Source organism: Rosa rugosa, chromosome 1, assembly GCF_958449725.1.
Source record: "Rosa rugosa chromosome 1, drRosRugo1.1, whole genome shotgun sequence".
In the NCBI taxonomy this organism is placed as follows: Eukaryota; Viridiplantae; Streptophyta; class Magnoliopsida; order Rosales; family Rosaceae; genus Rosa; species Rosa rugosa.
Window position 1 is genome coordinate 53,446,723 of NC_084820.1, and position 15,607 is coordinate 53,462,329.

Below are 15,607 nucleotides of genomic sequence, written 5' to 3' on the forward strand. Positions count from 1 at the left end.
CTAAATCCGTATTTGATCCGTTAAATAAACAGGTTAATGGATTCAGTTCATTAACAGATCAACGGATCAAAATTTTCAATCCAAACCCGTCTGGGTCAAAATCCGGTCAATTTACCTGTCTCTACATCCAACTCGTGAAAATAAATTGTCAACCGAACACAAAACGGTCCCACACAAGAAAAAAAAAAAACGAAAGCAAAAGAGAGCACCACATTTGTACTCTGAACATTAATAAAAAGAAAGTACCAAATGAGGTATAAAAGTTTGACGGATCCTGAAATAGGAGATGGCAGGCAGAGGGCAGAGGGCAGCTGCTGCTTAAAAAGCCGAGTTAGGTGGTGATTCCAGAAAGGCGGGCGCCAACTCACCCGATTCCAGCAAACAAACAAAAAAAAAAGCCCACCCGGCCCAACTATTCTCCCACTCTCCATCTTTATTCCATTTGGGGTTTCAGTAGTAGCTCTCTCTCTCTCATACAATCAATCACACACATAAACATAAATAGAGAGATACTATCACCGCGCGGATCTGTTTCGATCAACCAACCCTCCCTAATAAACTTTGGTTCCTCGCCACATTCCCGATTCGGGTTTTTCTGGGTTTTGGTTACTTGATCGATCGCTCTGCCTCCAAATATGTCTTCTTACGCATCTCATATCATCCACCACTCCAAAAAGGTCCGCTCCTCAATTTCAATTTGGTTTTGATTCTAATCTGGCTGATTGCTGTTGATTTTGTTGGCCTTTTGATTCTAAAGCTTTGAGTTGCTACTGGTTAATCTGAATACATAAAGTGTTGAAACTTGAATTAAACCAAAGTTTTAAAGTGATATATAGAATACTGCTCATGTTCTTCGTGCTTCTGGTTTTAAGTTTTAGTTTATTCACAGAGCTTGTATCTGAATTTTGCTTTGGGTTGTTGGGGCTTGCCTCTGTGTGGGTATAGACTATAGAATATAGATGGAGGCACTGTCACTTTCAGATTCACTTCTTATTTCGGTGGTTTAAAATTACTTTGTCCAGGATGGTTTTACTTGAATTTCACTAGTTTTGAAATTCTTCGTGCTTTTTTTTTTTCAATGTATAAGGTTGAGTGTTTACTCTTGTTTTCCGTGGTTTGTTTCACTTATCCATGTGTGATTCCAGTATTAGTTTATGAAACTTACGTTTCGGTGTTGCTTTGATGGGTTCTTTAATGTAAACTTGTAATATTTTTGGTCCCATTGCAGTTAAGGAATGCTCCCAACTTACTAAGGCATGATCGTGCCCTCTTGGTGCGTTGTTTTTCACACAATGCTCAACCCACTACTGGTAAGACAAGTGAATGCCTTTATTGTGTTATATTTATTCATTTCTTTGTTTGTGTGCAAGTCTTTTAAGTGTTCCTGTTAGTTTCTCATGCGAACGCTACCTATGTTGCTGTCAAAATATGCTTTGCTCTGACCCGATGATAGCTAGAAGCAGCATGTTGTGTTGCTGTAGCACTAAGATGGAAGTTTATCATTCTTTCTTTTTTTATGGTTGTCTGTGTAAAATTGCGATAACTTGCTGACCGGACCGGACTGCATGCAATTGAGAAAGGACATTCAACTGGATTATATGTACTCAGATACATTTCTTGTCACTCTTCACATCTTTAAGTGAGACTCAGAGAAGAATAATTGTGCTGAGAATTCTGAATTTCATTAGTTAATATTAGTGTAGTTTAGCCACTTAATCTGAATTCCTGGACATTCCTATTAATCTTTTTTTAAGGCTTGAAGAGATGTGGTGTTTATTGAATGAACGTAGCTGCTTGGATTAGTTAATTCTGTGGCCAATGGCCTTTGTCTAGCTGAACAAAGTCAAATTTTCTCTCAGATATACGTAAGGTTCATTGTCATGGTTTTGCGCCTTTGGGAGGAGAAACTAGGTCGTTCAGCAGTAGCACTGTAAGTTCAGCTGGTTTCCATCATGTAATATAGCAATAAATATTACAAACTGTGCCGTGATCAGAATTCTGTGCAAATAGTGTTGGGTCACCCCTTTGTATAACACTATTACATGTCATGCTTTGTAGAAATCACTGTCTGGCACATTCACCAGGAATGTCTCAACAACAATGAATATGGGGAGTTCAATTTCTGGATCAATATATAACAATCAGATTTCATGGTATGACAGTTCTGGATTTTGCTACTTTGTAAGCGTGTCAAAATTCTTTATTGATACATCTATTTTTCCACTATACCAGTTTGCAGGGACAATTGAGGAGAGGCTTTTCCTCTGATGCAGGTATGACTCTTGGTATTTGGATTTCTGTATCTCACTGTGGAATGTGTCATTTAGTGCACTTCAGCATTTGCATCCCCTAATAAGATGATGCATTTCATTCTCCTTAGAAGAGCAGCTTCAACTATATAAGTTTCTAGCGATAGTCTATTAGGTTTGGTTCTGAAGATGCACTGTTGTCATTGATGGTCATGGCCTTTTTGTGTTGGTTATTGTTTTCATGCGATAGTGCTTTTCGATTACTATTCAATTATTTTAAGACTTGAGGGTGGGCACAAACCATTACAAGGATACCCTTCATGTCCCTTCTAAGAGCAGCATCAACAATACAAGTTTATAGCAATAGGCTATTCATGTTGGTTCTGAAAGTGTGCCATTGTCATTGATAATTTTGGGTTTTTATGTTGGTTACTGTTTTCATTTGGTAGTTCTTTTCCATCCGTAAAATCGTTTCAAGACGCACATGCCATTCATTTTCTAGAAACAGGTTATGTATAATTTTTCGTAATTCCAAGAACTTAAGTTCATGCTGAAGCTTTTTTTTATATATTCTTTATACTTTATCTTTTAAAGATCTTATTTCAACTTATTGCTTTTGACCCCACATGTGTGCATAGATTGTATCTTTTAATCTTCTTTCCATGGAATCACTAAAATTTATAAACATTCTTATGTTCTAATTTTACAGCAAAAAAATGTCCTCCATGATTTGGAAATGAATTGTGGTTCCATGAGTTACATGATTATTTTCTGGAATTGCATCTGCATCTCCTATTGAAGTGTCATCTTCTTTCGTCGTTTTACTTTTTGCTGATTGATCATTTCCTAAAACATAATCTTGAATCATGTGATCATCTAACACATTTTGGATCATCTGCAACATCCTTCAGGCCTTCCTCCGCACCAAGAAATTGGAATGCCTTCTCTTTCACCTACTATGTCTGAGGTATGTACTGTTTTGAAGCTTAGCAGCATAACATACCTTTCCAAACTTTGTTTCCCTTGATCATTATTTATGATATGCAGGGTAATATTGTAAGGTGGTTGAAGAAAGAGGGTGATCAAGTTTCTCCTGGTGAAGTGCTCTGTGAAGTTGAAACTGTATGTTCTTGTACTGTTTGCGTTTCAAGTCTGGAAAAGTAATAATGTCTGTTGCTAAACTTTTTTTCATGATGGCAAGCTGACATTTACTTTATCCATATACCTGTTAAGGATAAAGCTACAGTTGAGATGGAATGCATGGAGGACGGATATCTTGCCAAGATTGTACAAGGAGAAGGGGCCCAAGGAATCAAAGTTGGCGAGGTATAGATTTTGTTGTGCAGCACTTTTCTGTCCTTTTTTTTTTTTCTTTTATCGTTTTTGGGTTGTGGTCGGTGGTGTTTAAGAATGGGAAAGTATCTAAGGAATCAAAATTGGTGATGTAGCAACTATATTTGATGGTAGGGGATCTTGGGTTTTAATATGTAATCATGTTGCTTTTGATGTGTCTAAGAATGGAAATAAAGTATACTGAAAAGAAAGAAACATCTTGATACTATGTTTGTACTTTGCTAACGTCTACAATTTGATACTTAGGTGATCTGCGTAACTGTTGAAGATGAGGAAGATATTGCAAAGTTCAAAGATTACACACCATCAGCATCAGGTTCTGGTGGTGATGTAGCTAAAGGGTCATCTGACTCTAGCCCACCTCCCCCGCCCAAAAAAGAGGCAGTTGAAGCACCAGTTGCTGCTCCCGAGCCAAAGACTTCAAAGCCCAGTGCAGCTCCTCCTTCTGGAGATCGTGTATTTGCAAGTCCTCTTGCAAGAAGTTTGGCTGAGGAACACAAGGTGTGCCATATTCAATGCCATGACTAAATTGTTATCATTTGATTGTTGGAAACATGTCGTCATTTGGCTATTTCTGACTTCTGTGTTGCTCTAGGTACCCCTCTCAAGTATCAAAGGAACAGGCCCGGATGGAAGCATTGTGAAGGCTGATATTGAAGAGTACTTGGGTATGATATCTTATCACCTAAATTTTGTTTACTACTTATATATTTCTCTTTGTTTAATATTTCATTTAATTCTTGTCTTCCATACCTTTGTTGTAGTAAATCCACATAGATTATTGATTTTGGGTGTTGTTTCCCTTCTCATTATGTAGCTTCTGGTGGGAAGCAAGTTTCTGAACCAGCTCCGAAGGCTAAGGGTGCTGCAGCCCCAGCACTGGATTACACGGACATCCCTCATACTCAGATACGGAAGGTAAAATTAGAGGGACCGACTGTGCTCATTACTATCACATTTAAGTCGAATTTGATGATGTTGAGAGGATATATGGAATCTTTTTCTGTAGAATCACTAGGCCAAATTCTTCCATTCAGCTCTGGCCTATCATTACACTTGCAATATTTGTCTTTGTCTATATTCTTGTCTTTTTGGCAATTTTTCGTCAACTTATTACTTCTTACTACCACGTTTATTGTATTTGTTGTACCTGAAGAACTGCCTCTGATGATTTTTCAACATGTTTTATTTGGTTTGTCACTTCTATCGGAAAAGGTTTTTTTATCTTTCTAATTGATCATTCCTCGTTATAACTTCTAACTGTAATCTTGCTGAAGCTATTTCTGGTATGATTTTGGCAGGTTACAGCTTCAAGATTATTATTCTCAAAGCAAACTATTCCTCATTATTATTTGACAGTAGATACATGTGTCGACAAGCTCGTTGAGTGAGTATAAGTATCTTGAACATTTTAGAATTGAACAAACTGAATATTGCAAAACGTGTTGAACTCTTGCTTTATGTGTAGGTTGAGAGGCCAGCTCAATTCATTGCAAGAAGCTACAGGTGGGAAGCGGATATCTATCAATGATCTTGTAATAAAGGTATAGTACTCACCCGGAACTCATTATGTTTCCTACTGGGTGGGTATCAGTAAGAAATGGAATTTATGAGGTGTTTGGATGCAGAATGAGAATGGTTGTAGTAATCTGTAGTGTGTATAATGATGAAAATAAGACTCATGATCTGTAAGAGCAGATATTCTAGTGATCATATGAATCTACCGAGGTGTATCAAGGGGATGACTGATGAGTTCTAGTCTTCTGGGGATCACTAGAATCAGAATAATTTTTGAGTTATCAGTTGTAAGAGCAGATATATAGATAGTATGGTGGAGGTATATGGTATTGTTTTCTACCCTAAATTAACTGTGCATTAACTACTACTGCAGGCTGCTGCTTTGGCTCTTCAAAAGATTCCTCAGGTCAATAGCTCATGGACAGATGATTGCATCCGCCAGTGAGTTTACCATATAGTTCTTTTGAAAAGAAAAGTTTACAATATGAAAAATTGATTAAGTTGTGATATCATATTTGTAGTAACACTTCCATCTTTTGTTTCTATTCATAGGTATCACAATGTGAATGTTAATGTTGCAGTGCAGACAGACAATGGACTATATGTTCCTGTCGTCAGGGTGAGTGCTGGGCCTGGTCCCATCCTTTTGGAATACTTGGTTATAATAGAACTTTGCCTGAATCTACATGGTTAAATCTGTAGGATGCGAACAAAAAGGGACTATCCGCTATATCTGAGGAGGTTAAGCTGCTGGCCCAAAAAGCCAAGGAGAACAGCTTAAAGCCAGAAGATTATGAGGTTAGAATAGTTTCTATATCAGTAATTGATTGTCAGTTAATGATGCCTCATGATTCTTATCTAAGGATACTTGGTTTATACTTTTTACAGGGAGGGACATTTACAGTGTCGAATTTGGGAGGTCCATTTGGCATCAAACAATTTTGTGCCATCATTAACCCTCCCCAATCAGGCATTCTGGCAATTGGGTCAGGTAAGATTGGAACTTAATTATGTCCTCTTCGAACAATACTATTTCTTTGTTTAATGTATGTTGTCATTGAGCAGCTGAGAAGAGGGTTGTACCTAGTTCCGGGCCCGAGCAATACAAGTTTGCATCTTTCCTATCTGCAACACTAAGCTGTGATCATCGTGTTATTGACGGTATGTTGATCTGATTTTTTTTAAGAGTTGAAAATCTGAAATTTATTAAGACAAGATGTACATCTCTGAAATATAACAACTTAACAATGTCGCTTGCTCTGGGTTTTAGGTGCAATTGGTGCTGAGTGGCTAAAAGCATTCAAAGGCTACATCGAGAATCCAGAGTCAATGTTGCTCTAAATCAACGGTTTTTTGATCTTCACTGAAATAATTTTTTTCCCCCTTGTGTAATTCATCAAGACAAGGGACATGAACCAATCCCATGGGATTCAGATGACCGTCACAGAGGAATTCATTTTGCAGTGTTCATTAATTCAAAGTAGAGTAAAGCTTTGAAATAAAAGGGGTTGTTTGAGGCATCAGATTTTGAATTTAATTTTGCTTATGTAGAGTATAAAGCCCCATTGTATCTCACCTGAAAGTTGACTTCAACTTTGTTTTTAATCATATTACTGTGAATATTTGGAAGATATAGATTTTTCCCATTCTATTTAACTCTTACATCGCAAGATCATTGCATATCTGGTCCTAGCTCAGCATTTTGGCTTTTGCTCCAACAATGATCCCGATTTCTAGCGAAAAGCATAAAGAAAATAAGTGAAGTCTAGTGTGAACATTTTTTCTCGAGTTAATTATTTTTTGAAGAGAAGTTACTCTGTTATTCATCACTGTGGAAGTGAAATGTTTTCATTTAGTTAAATTGGAGCTGTTATCTACCCAAAAGTAGCCCAAGTTTAACTCATCCTCTCCTCTAGTCTTTTATGCCCAACATTGGTGGGAAAGTAGTATTAAGTCAGCCGAGTCTCGATGGAGACCTGCAATGATTGGTTCCATGCATGGTAAACAAAGTCGTTTACTCATTGCAACAAATTTAATTTTTGTTCCAGGGATGACTAATCATTGAGTTGCTCTGTCCAAGCATTAGATTCTATTTATTTGTAATCACAGTTCAAATAAGCCGACGGTTAAGATTTGGTGATAATTAAAAGGAAGAATTGCTTTGGCTTAAATTGTATCGCATCGTTTCAGAGTATCGACGGTGAGCCGTGAATCCAATTGTTGTATCATTTACAGAATTACAGTAAAACAGGTTATCATTAGAAATTCCGTATCTGACAAAAGAGCGGAGGGAAGTGAACATAGGGAGAAAATGGACGAAACAGGGTCAACTTTCAAATGAACCCATAAATTCGACTACTCACAACCTACACCCTTTGCTGAAGAACATCATCGCCATAGCATTTATTCTCTTATATCTCTGTTTTTCATATGCAAACCATCATGAGTCACCGTTTCTCTCATCCTTAATGAGGAAAAGTAGTTAAGGAAGTTGATGAATCAAGAACACACATGCACAACTATCAATCTTCACCCTATTAACTTGGAATCTGATATCAACAAAACAAGGATACTAAAAGTACGAGAATTTTGCAAAATATAAAATCTCTATTAACCTTAGCATTCACAAATTATATGTATATCACAAGTAACGCAAACTGCAGTCAATGTTCAAAGGTGTGATGGGCTTTAGAAAAGATGAAGATTTACTAGAGATGAAAGTAAATTGTTCAAAAATACACTGTAAGAACGGAATGTGATTTGTAATACAGAGTGACATATGTTGAATAAACAGATTTCTAAAGATGACCCCAAGAAACTCAAATTGCGATCGAGATTTAACATCGCGCATCGCAACTGTAAGCTTGCTTTCACTTTTGAATCTACCCACACCACCTACTGTAGCTAATAAATACTTTCAGGATCCTGGGAAGTAATGACAAGTGACGCAACAAGAAAGTCAGAGCTTGTTTGAAACCAGCTTTGAATACCATCCGAAATCAAGATGCAAAAAATATGAAGAGAACAGAGAAATGACACAGTTCAATATAAATATCCTATGTGGCAGAAGTATGAAAGTAGTTCATATTTGTATAGAGTATAGACATGGTGTTTGTACTTTGCTCCTACTTTTGTGTGGGTTTCACTTCCAGAAGGATGTCATCTACCATCAACACAAAGACCATAAAGAAAGCAACTTATTATATCCATCCAAACCCAAACGTATCAAAGTCACTCCAAATGTCACCTATAGAGAGAAGCCATACTCGGTAAAACATAGCTTTATCTGCCATCCTGAATTCATACGATGAAAGTAACTAGACAAAACCTTCTGGCCTCCATATATTGATAAGCTACCTAGTGATATAAGAGAATAATCCATGATGAAAGACCATAGCCCAGAACGCATTCATGAAAGATTGAACAACACATGCCTAATGATAAGCAACCTCTAAAGAAACCCTCTTTACTCATGTATTCATACAAAAAGCGTTATTTCAAAAGAAAATAGGTACAGGGCTCTGTTCCCTTATCAGAACTGGCTGGAAATGAAATGGAAAACTAACGAACTAGCAGAAATGAAACAAAAGCACAGACTTTTGCCAGCCATCAACCATTGCAGAATCAAAATTCAACAACTACATTGCATACCAATGTTCGACATACTAAAGATTGCATCTTTGTAATATCACCAAATATACCATGCACACCCAGAACTCCAAATGCAACCCAATTATTCATTATTAGGACAATTCGACAGATTACATCAAAAATCTAACCAAAAACTAAAAAAAAAAGAAGCTACAACTGCATGTGTCTCCCATGCTCAACTACTTGTAAATCAATAATTTCATTTTAATTTAAATTCCAAGCATAGCATTGCCCAAGTAAACATTTTTATCAATTCCGATGCCTAAATGGTACTATCAAAATTGCTTCAAAACTAAACAAAACAAGCCATACCATCACTCCACCCTCCTTTCATATCGGCACGTATCGCTTCAGCCCCTGCTTTGCCGCAACTGCCACTCCGACTAGCACTCCTCCAACGGCGCCGGCCACCGCCGCCGACCTCACTCCCCTCGCCGCACGGTACACCGCTCCGGTACCGAGCCCCGCGGCAACGCTATTCCAGACATCGTCCGTATCCCTCAGCGCCTGAACCCCGCTCTCCATACCCGCATAGAGCAACCCGATCACGCCGAGCCGGTTGGCCCAGACCCGACCCGTGTGGCCCGACGAGTTGAGGACCCGGTTGATCCTGAGCTTGGTGGTGTCGCCGGATTCGAACGATCGGACGCCGGAGACGAGGCCGACGGATCCGCCGCCGACGGCGCCGGCGAGGTAGGTGCAGCCGGTGTAGAAGGTGAGATTCTCGCCCCAGGAGCGGCGCTGGCGGCGGGCCTCCTCGACGAAGAGGAACTCCGGGGAGGTGGGGAGGTGGTAAAGGTTTTGAATTGGGACCTGGAGATCTTGGTAGGGGTTGTAGAGGCGGGTCGGGACCGCGTCGGAGTTGTTGTGGTCGTGATCGGAGGACATGGGTTGAGACATAGTGGTGGAGGTGGAGAGAGAGAGAGAGAGGAGCTCTCAGGTTTAAGGGGAAGGGGCTTCGTTTAGGGTTTGGTTTGGAAAGGTCGCAACTTTGGCGAGACCAGAGAAGAAAAGGAATTTTATTTTATTTTTTCGTGCGGAAAAAGAAAAAGAAAAAGAAAAAAGAAATTAAAGGAATCATTTTGGGTCGGTGTTAAGTGGGTCGGGTCGAATATCAATGAGCTTTGATACGTGTTCGCAAGATTGACCTACGACCAAAAGATTCTGAGCATGACCTCGAAACGCGTTTTGGAAATATCAACGTTTCGGGACGTTTCTCCGTTCTTCTTTTCCACAAGGGCCAAGGCACTTATTTCCAAGGTTTCAAATTTCGGTTTCGGTTTCGATTTCGGTACTTCAAATTTAAGGAAATTTCGGAGAAAGTTTCGATTTCGGTGGAGATTTCGGTTAAAAATAAAGAAATCACATTATTTGCATTTATAAAATGATATTTTTGAATGAAATTTTTATATAGACTAAACTAACCTATAATAAATCTATTTACAATATAACCTCTCTAAAATTATACATAAATAATAGAATTGTGATATTTAATATAGACGAGTAATTAACTAAAACTGTAGTAAATTGCTAAACTAGTGTTTTTATCTATATGTAATTATAAATGTTCTGTATATTGACAATGTGAATGTGATTTACTTTTTTTTTTATGGCTGGAACCCAGTGGGAGGTTTGGCCATCACGCCTTTTTCACTAATAATTATAAAAAATACAACCGGGGGGGGGGGGGGGGGACGTAATACCAAAACCCCGTGAATGAAAATGAAAAAGTACAACAAAAGCAATATAAAGTATTAGTAATAAGAGCTACTACGATGTGGTTCGATCCATGTGGTTACCCATTTAGTATCATACAATACTGGCATACTGCTCCCAAGTACATGAATTTTGGAAATAATTTTGGTACTTCATCACATGGGTAATGTATGTGTGTTGATCTCTTCCCACATGCAATCCATATATCGGATATTGTGGAATTACTCAATAAAGTGTTTCATTGTATGGAACATCGACATTTGGGACGAAGAATGATAAAAAAGGTCATATGTGCTTCCACCTTGTGAGCTTGATCCAATTCCGTAAGTACTTTATGAGGTAGAACTCATTTCATGATGAGGATAATGAGAATGGAATGGGTTAGGGTTATCACTATATTGAGTTCCTATGTCCATTGAGTCAAGACTTGAAGAAAGTGATTCAAACTCATTTAGAGACAAATGGCTATCGCGTCTTCCTTGTGCATCTCTAGCTCTTGAATTGTATTCACGGTTTGCACCAGGATAAGTAGTATGATCATCACTACTATATTGGTTGTAGTGCCATGATTTGTCACTCCCCCTGTCATTTCCATAATTTGCCTCACGATTGCAAATAGAATTATGATGTGGTTGGAGATCGACTTGGAGCATGAGTACTTTGGTAGCAGATAAAGCAAAGAGGGTTTTGTTGTATCCAATTTCAACTTGATTGGAAAAAAAAAAAAAATCAAAATTTCGTATTTTGTCAGTGACAAACGAATTTCACAGAAATTTCAGAGAAATTTCGAACAAAATTTCGGTGTGAATTTTTTAATATATTTTTTGTGTGTAGATATTTCGGAAATTAAGAATTTCGCGGAAATATACGGAAAATTTCGGAAAATTTCGGGAAACTCCTGACGGAAATGATATAGCATATGAATTTCGTTTCGGTACTTCAAATTTACGGAAATTTCGGCAGTTTCGGATAAACTTAAAACCTTGCTTATTTCACACAGTTTCATTTTTCTTTTGACTTTTGAGAAGAGAAAGAAATTTACAAGCGAAAAATATTTAAGGAAACCAAAATTTGATGAGTTTAAACTAAATCACGAATAAGGGATTTGAGACGCTATGGGTTTCATGGGAATTGTTAATGCAACTAATGATGAGCTTGGAGTCACATTCCACTTGAATTCTTGTAATATTGTTACGAGGACCATGAATAAGGCCATTCTTGAGTGCATTGCCCTCAGCAATAGGAACATTGGTGACGCCGAGATTCCGAGTATCGGCAAGGAAAGAGAGACCATTAGAATTTCTAATGATAAAGCCCACATCGATCAGCATGACTATAGAGCTTAACCAACCCATGAAAGTTGAGCTTGAAGACTTGATCAGGAGGGGTTTCCATCGGATGGACTCCGAAGAAGCTTTTTGTAACTTTAGGGGGATGGAGTTGTGCATCCTATAGTTAGAGCCAATGGGAGCACCAGCATGAACAATCTTGTTGGGATGCACAGCGACATTGTCAGATTTGATTATTTCGAGCATCCCATTTTTTCATTTTTTTGTCGTTTGATTTATGTTCTCTGACTTATTAGTTTGATTTGGTCTATTTATATCTGGTTGTGCTTTTCTTGGTGTAACTTTGCATTTGTCGAGAATAAATAACAATGATAGTTGCAAATGAATAGAAAGGAACATGATGTGTCAAAGCTACGTATCAATCATAGTTTTTTTTTTTTTTTTTTTTTTTTTAACGCGGGGGGTGTCAGTCCATTGAAATAAAGTAGGAAACATTACAAGAGATGACTCACCCAGACTCCGAGCAACGACATAAAGAGTCATGAATGAAAAATCTAAGACAAACCTAGACTAATCAAACATAATGAATCCATGAGATGAAGCTCAAGTGCTGTAGAAACAAAGTTCGACACTACTAGGATGGTCCCCGACCAAAGACAAAAGACCATCCCAATTTATTCATGTTCCCATCGACGTCCCCTATTCGAGGGCACCCATGGGAGTGCATTCCTCAGACTCAGAACCTTTGCCAGAAGACATGTGAAACTCCCCACCAGTAAGGGTTGGTGTTCCTGCAGCCAGACCCGAGCTGCCATCACCAGAGGAAGGATATGCCACTGCCTTAGAACTCCTCTTCCTCCGAGGTTTTGGATTCTCAGAAATCAGCTTCTTAGGTTGCAGACCCACGGGTTTCGGAATATTCTTACGCCCAGGAGGACGTCCCAACTTAACATTCTTTACCGGGGAAACTAAGATAACCCCATTCTTGCTCTTTAGGGCCAATTCAGGTTCAAACCCAAGATCAACAACCTCCACCTGAGGTACCTCCTCAACTGTCTTCTTACGTTTAGAATATTGCATGAGGGCCGCAGAGGCCGTTCTCTTCTTCCCACTGAGAGATCTGACAACTGCAGTAGCTTGCATGGGCGCACTAGCCCCCTGAACCGGAGATGGGATTTCGGCCAGTTGGGCCGCTATAGCTGACGCTGAGAAACCCTGGAGGAAACCTGAGGTCGACTTAGCCACGGAAGTAAAGAGTTTAGGTACTGTGGACTGAGCCAAAACCTCCGCAAGACTCGGAGCAACAGACCCAACCAAACTAGGGTTAGGGTTGGCGTCGACAGAGACCTGCAGCGCTTCTGGAGGACCAGCACAGCCCGACCGCTGGTGTTCCATCATACCACAGACCCGACAGAACCCGACGAGTCTCTCATAGCGGAACCTTACCATCGTAGATGCCCCAGAGGTGAAATCAAAAGTGGATGGAGGGAAAACCTGCTTCACCGGAGACGACAGAAGGTGATGGATACGAACCCGTGCCGCCGTACCCTTGCGAATACCAACCTTATCCAGATGCACGATCTCCCCTAAAGTAGCTCCAATGAGCGCCACAGCGCCTTCAGTAACTAGGGCCGGTGGTAGACTCATAATCTCCACCCACATTGGAAAAGAAGAGATCGACACTTGCGCTGGATCTTTCAAACAATCGAACTCAGCCATAGCCAGCGCCCACTTTCCAAAAAACCACGGCCCTCCCTCGATCGTCCTCAGACGATCCTCTAGGTTTGAAAACTGAAAAACAAACCGATCCTTGACTGCGCATGCAGAGAAACGATGTCCAAGCCCCTATAAGGAGGTCATAGTCCCCAAGAAGGCCTTGGGTCAGCCCGACGCTTGGTCATGACAGAGAGAAGTCTCCCCACTGCGAAGTGATGAGAAGACACAGCAGCATCACTAGCCGGACCAAAGGATGTCCGACCATCTTCGGAGATCGCCAAAGCTGCTGCCAGACGAGCGATAACGTGATCAACCATCTTCTTCTCACGTATCAATCATAGTTCAGTGATAACAAAAACCCTAAGAGAGTTTTTCTCTCAACCTAGCTTCTCAACAGCGCCCTAGCCTCCACCTCCTAGCTTCCTTCTATCGCTCTCTTCTAGACTTCTCTCCACCCAATAGCCTCTATTGATGCTGTTACCGCAAGCTTCGCTGCTTCCCTTGCACTCGCTGAAGGAGGTAGTGCTCCTGACCTAGGGAAGATTGGTGTTGGTCCTATTCGCAGGTCCTCCCAATCCTTCCTAATTGAAAAACCTCTGACCTGCAAGCCGGTTGATCCTACGGCATTCAAAGCTCACTTTCACCGCACTTGGATGGTGGGAAGACCACTTGGGAGCAAGAACAAGAACCATTGCTCAGAAAAGAAGGTGGGTGTGGCTCCATGCGTCTCACTTACCCTACTGCTGCTGCTGTTCAGGAGGTTAGCCCTAAAGATAAGGGCAAAGGGAAGCTCTAAGCTTTCTGTTCTCGTTATCTAGCATTTGGATTCTGGTATTTTGCTATTTAAGTTTAGCTTCTCTAGTTGTACACCAATTGAGGTCTCTAGGTGATTAAAGTTGCTTTGGCAAGGATTTAGGTAGTGTGGATTTGTGTTCATATGGCTAGGTTTAATAATTGTGCTCATTTTGTTTACAATGAGGGTTACTTGTCATTTATTTCGCAGTTTGTGTCATCTAGGTTTTATTTGGTGTAAGACAGCAAATGATATACGTGCCTTTTAGTCATGGATAAGTAGTGAAATTATCTATTTCTTAAAAAAAAAATGAATAGAAAGGAACAATGTGGGGGTAAAACACTAAACAATAACGACAGAAAAGTCTTCAGGGGGGTTAAAAAGTAAAACTCTTTCTACATATATATATATATTTAAAATTTAAGAATTTGGGTAACGAACTTAAATTTTATGCAATGTATTAAGACTCAAATAATAATACAACGGCCATCATCCTATTTATGAGAGTTTTAAAAAAAGATATGAGACAAAATACCATTATAACACAATAAATATTAAACGATGCCACACATTCGTAATTTTGTTAAGAAAAACATGAATATCATATAGATCCAAAAGATTGAGTCCAATTGAAATCTTAGCTTTGAATTGAAAGAATTATGATGTTCAAAGCTAAGATTTCGATCGGTTTCAATCTTTTGAATGGTACATGATGTTCTAAAGTTCCCGGCCTATCAAAACTTATAAATTTTGTTATGTTTTTGTTTTTCTTTCATGATTGGTCCTTGACTTATGTGAGCCATCGAGTATGTGCCTGATTAACAGATCCAAAATAACCACCACAGGTAGTCGAGTTGGTAAGAGCCTCCAGGTGTGGAACCCCCACACCCGGGTTCGAATCCCGTCAACGCTGATTGGAGTTAAATTCCAATCTATTCTTGGTGGCCAGGGGGGAGGAAGCGTTCTGACATGATCCCCCGGCACGGATTAGTCTCTGGGCCTAGGAAGCCTTTAAGGAACCGTGTGATCTCGATAAAAAAAAGGGGAATTTGATTCTACACCCAAATTCACACACCCCTTTTAGAATAAACCCATCCATAAGAGTGTTTTAATATACACCCAAACCAATTAATTAGGTTTATTCAAAATAAAAAAACCTATTAAATAGGGTAAATATTAAAACCCAATGTTGTTAAGAATTACTGAAGCTAGGCAGCCGCGTTTTCTCTCTAACCGCATCTAGGGTTTAGGGTTTTCTCGCGTCTGCAGCTTTCATTCAAACATCAATGGCAATTGATGCAATGGCCGCACGTCTCGCTGCC

The 15,607-nt window shown here is 39.5% G+C and overlaps 2 protein-coding genes across 3 annotated transcripts; one reads left to right on the forward strand and one right to left on the reverse strand.

Annotated features, from left to right (window-relative positions):
• Window positions 1–296: 296 nt before the first annotated feature.
• Window positions 297–6,776, forward strand: LOC133725450 (dihydrolipoyllysine-residue acetyltransferase component 3 of pyruvate dehydrogenase complex, mitochondrial-like). Of its 2 annotated transcripts, none has more exons than XM_062152716.1 (19): window positions 297–677; window positions 1,229–1,319; window positions 1,860–1,930; window positions 2,059–2,153; window positions 2,233–2,273; window positions 3,161–3,216; window positions 3,297–3,371; window positions 3,483–3,575; window positions 3,849–4,103; window positions 4,198–4,270; window positions 4,420–4,520; window positions 4,904–4,989; window positions 5,071–5,146; window positions 5,494–5,561; window positions 5,673–5,739; window positions 5,823–5,918; window positions 6,009–6,111; window positions 6,186–6,281; window positions 6,391–6,776. In XM_062152716.1, exons 1-19 carry the CDS (start codon window positions 636–638, stop codon window positions 6,459–6,461), a joined length of 1,656 nt encoding a protein of 551 aa, XP_062008700.1. In that variant the 5' UTR covers window positions 297–635; the 3' UTR covers window positions 6,462–6,776. The 2 variants fall into 2 exon arrangements, with proteins under 2 accessions (XP_062008700.1, XP_062008701.1); XM_062152717.1 differs by having other exon boundaries at window positions 299–677; window positions 1,229–1,310.
• Window positions 6,777–7,804: 1,028 nt separating this feature from the next.
• LOC133725451 (mitochondrial import inner membrane translocase subunit TIM23-2-like) lies at window positions 7,805–9,801 on the reverse strand. The gene is made up of 2 exons (XM_062152718.1): window positions 9,084–9,801; window positions 7,805–8,045 (listed from the first exon to the last, which is right to left on the reverse strand). Exon 1 carries the CDS (start codon window positions 9,669–9,671, stop codon window positions 9,102–9,104), a length of 570 nt encoding a protein of 189 aa, XP_062008702.1. The 5' UTR covers window positions 9,672–9,801; the 3' UTR covers window positions 7,805–8,045; window positions 9,084–9,101.
• Between the last annotated feature and the right edge of the window lie 5,806 nt (window positions 9,802–15,607).

What these genes read in the sequence shown, in the direction of transcription:
- LOC133725450 (XM_062152716.1), top strand. Translation starts at nt 636, where the DNA reads ATGTCTTCTTACGCATCTCATATCATCCACCACTCCAAAAAG. An exon ending in ACCCACTACTGGTAAGACAA is followed by an intron (nt 1,320 to 1,859) that starts GTGAATGCCTTT and finishes ATTTTCTCTCAG; the next exon opens with ATATACGTAAGGTTCATTGT. An exon ending in TGATCATCGTGTTATTGACG is followed by an intron (nt 6,282 to 6,390) that starts GTATGTTGATCT and finishes TCTGGGTTTTAG; the next exon opens with GTGCAATTGGTGCTGAGTGG.
- LOC133725451 (XM_062152718.1), bottom strand. Translation starts at nt 9,671, where the DNA reads ATGTCTCAACCCATGTCCTCCGATCACGACCACAACAACTCCGACGCG.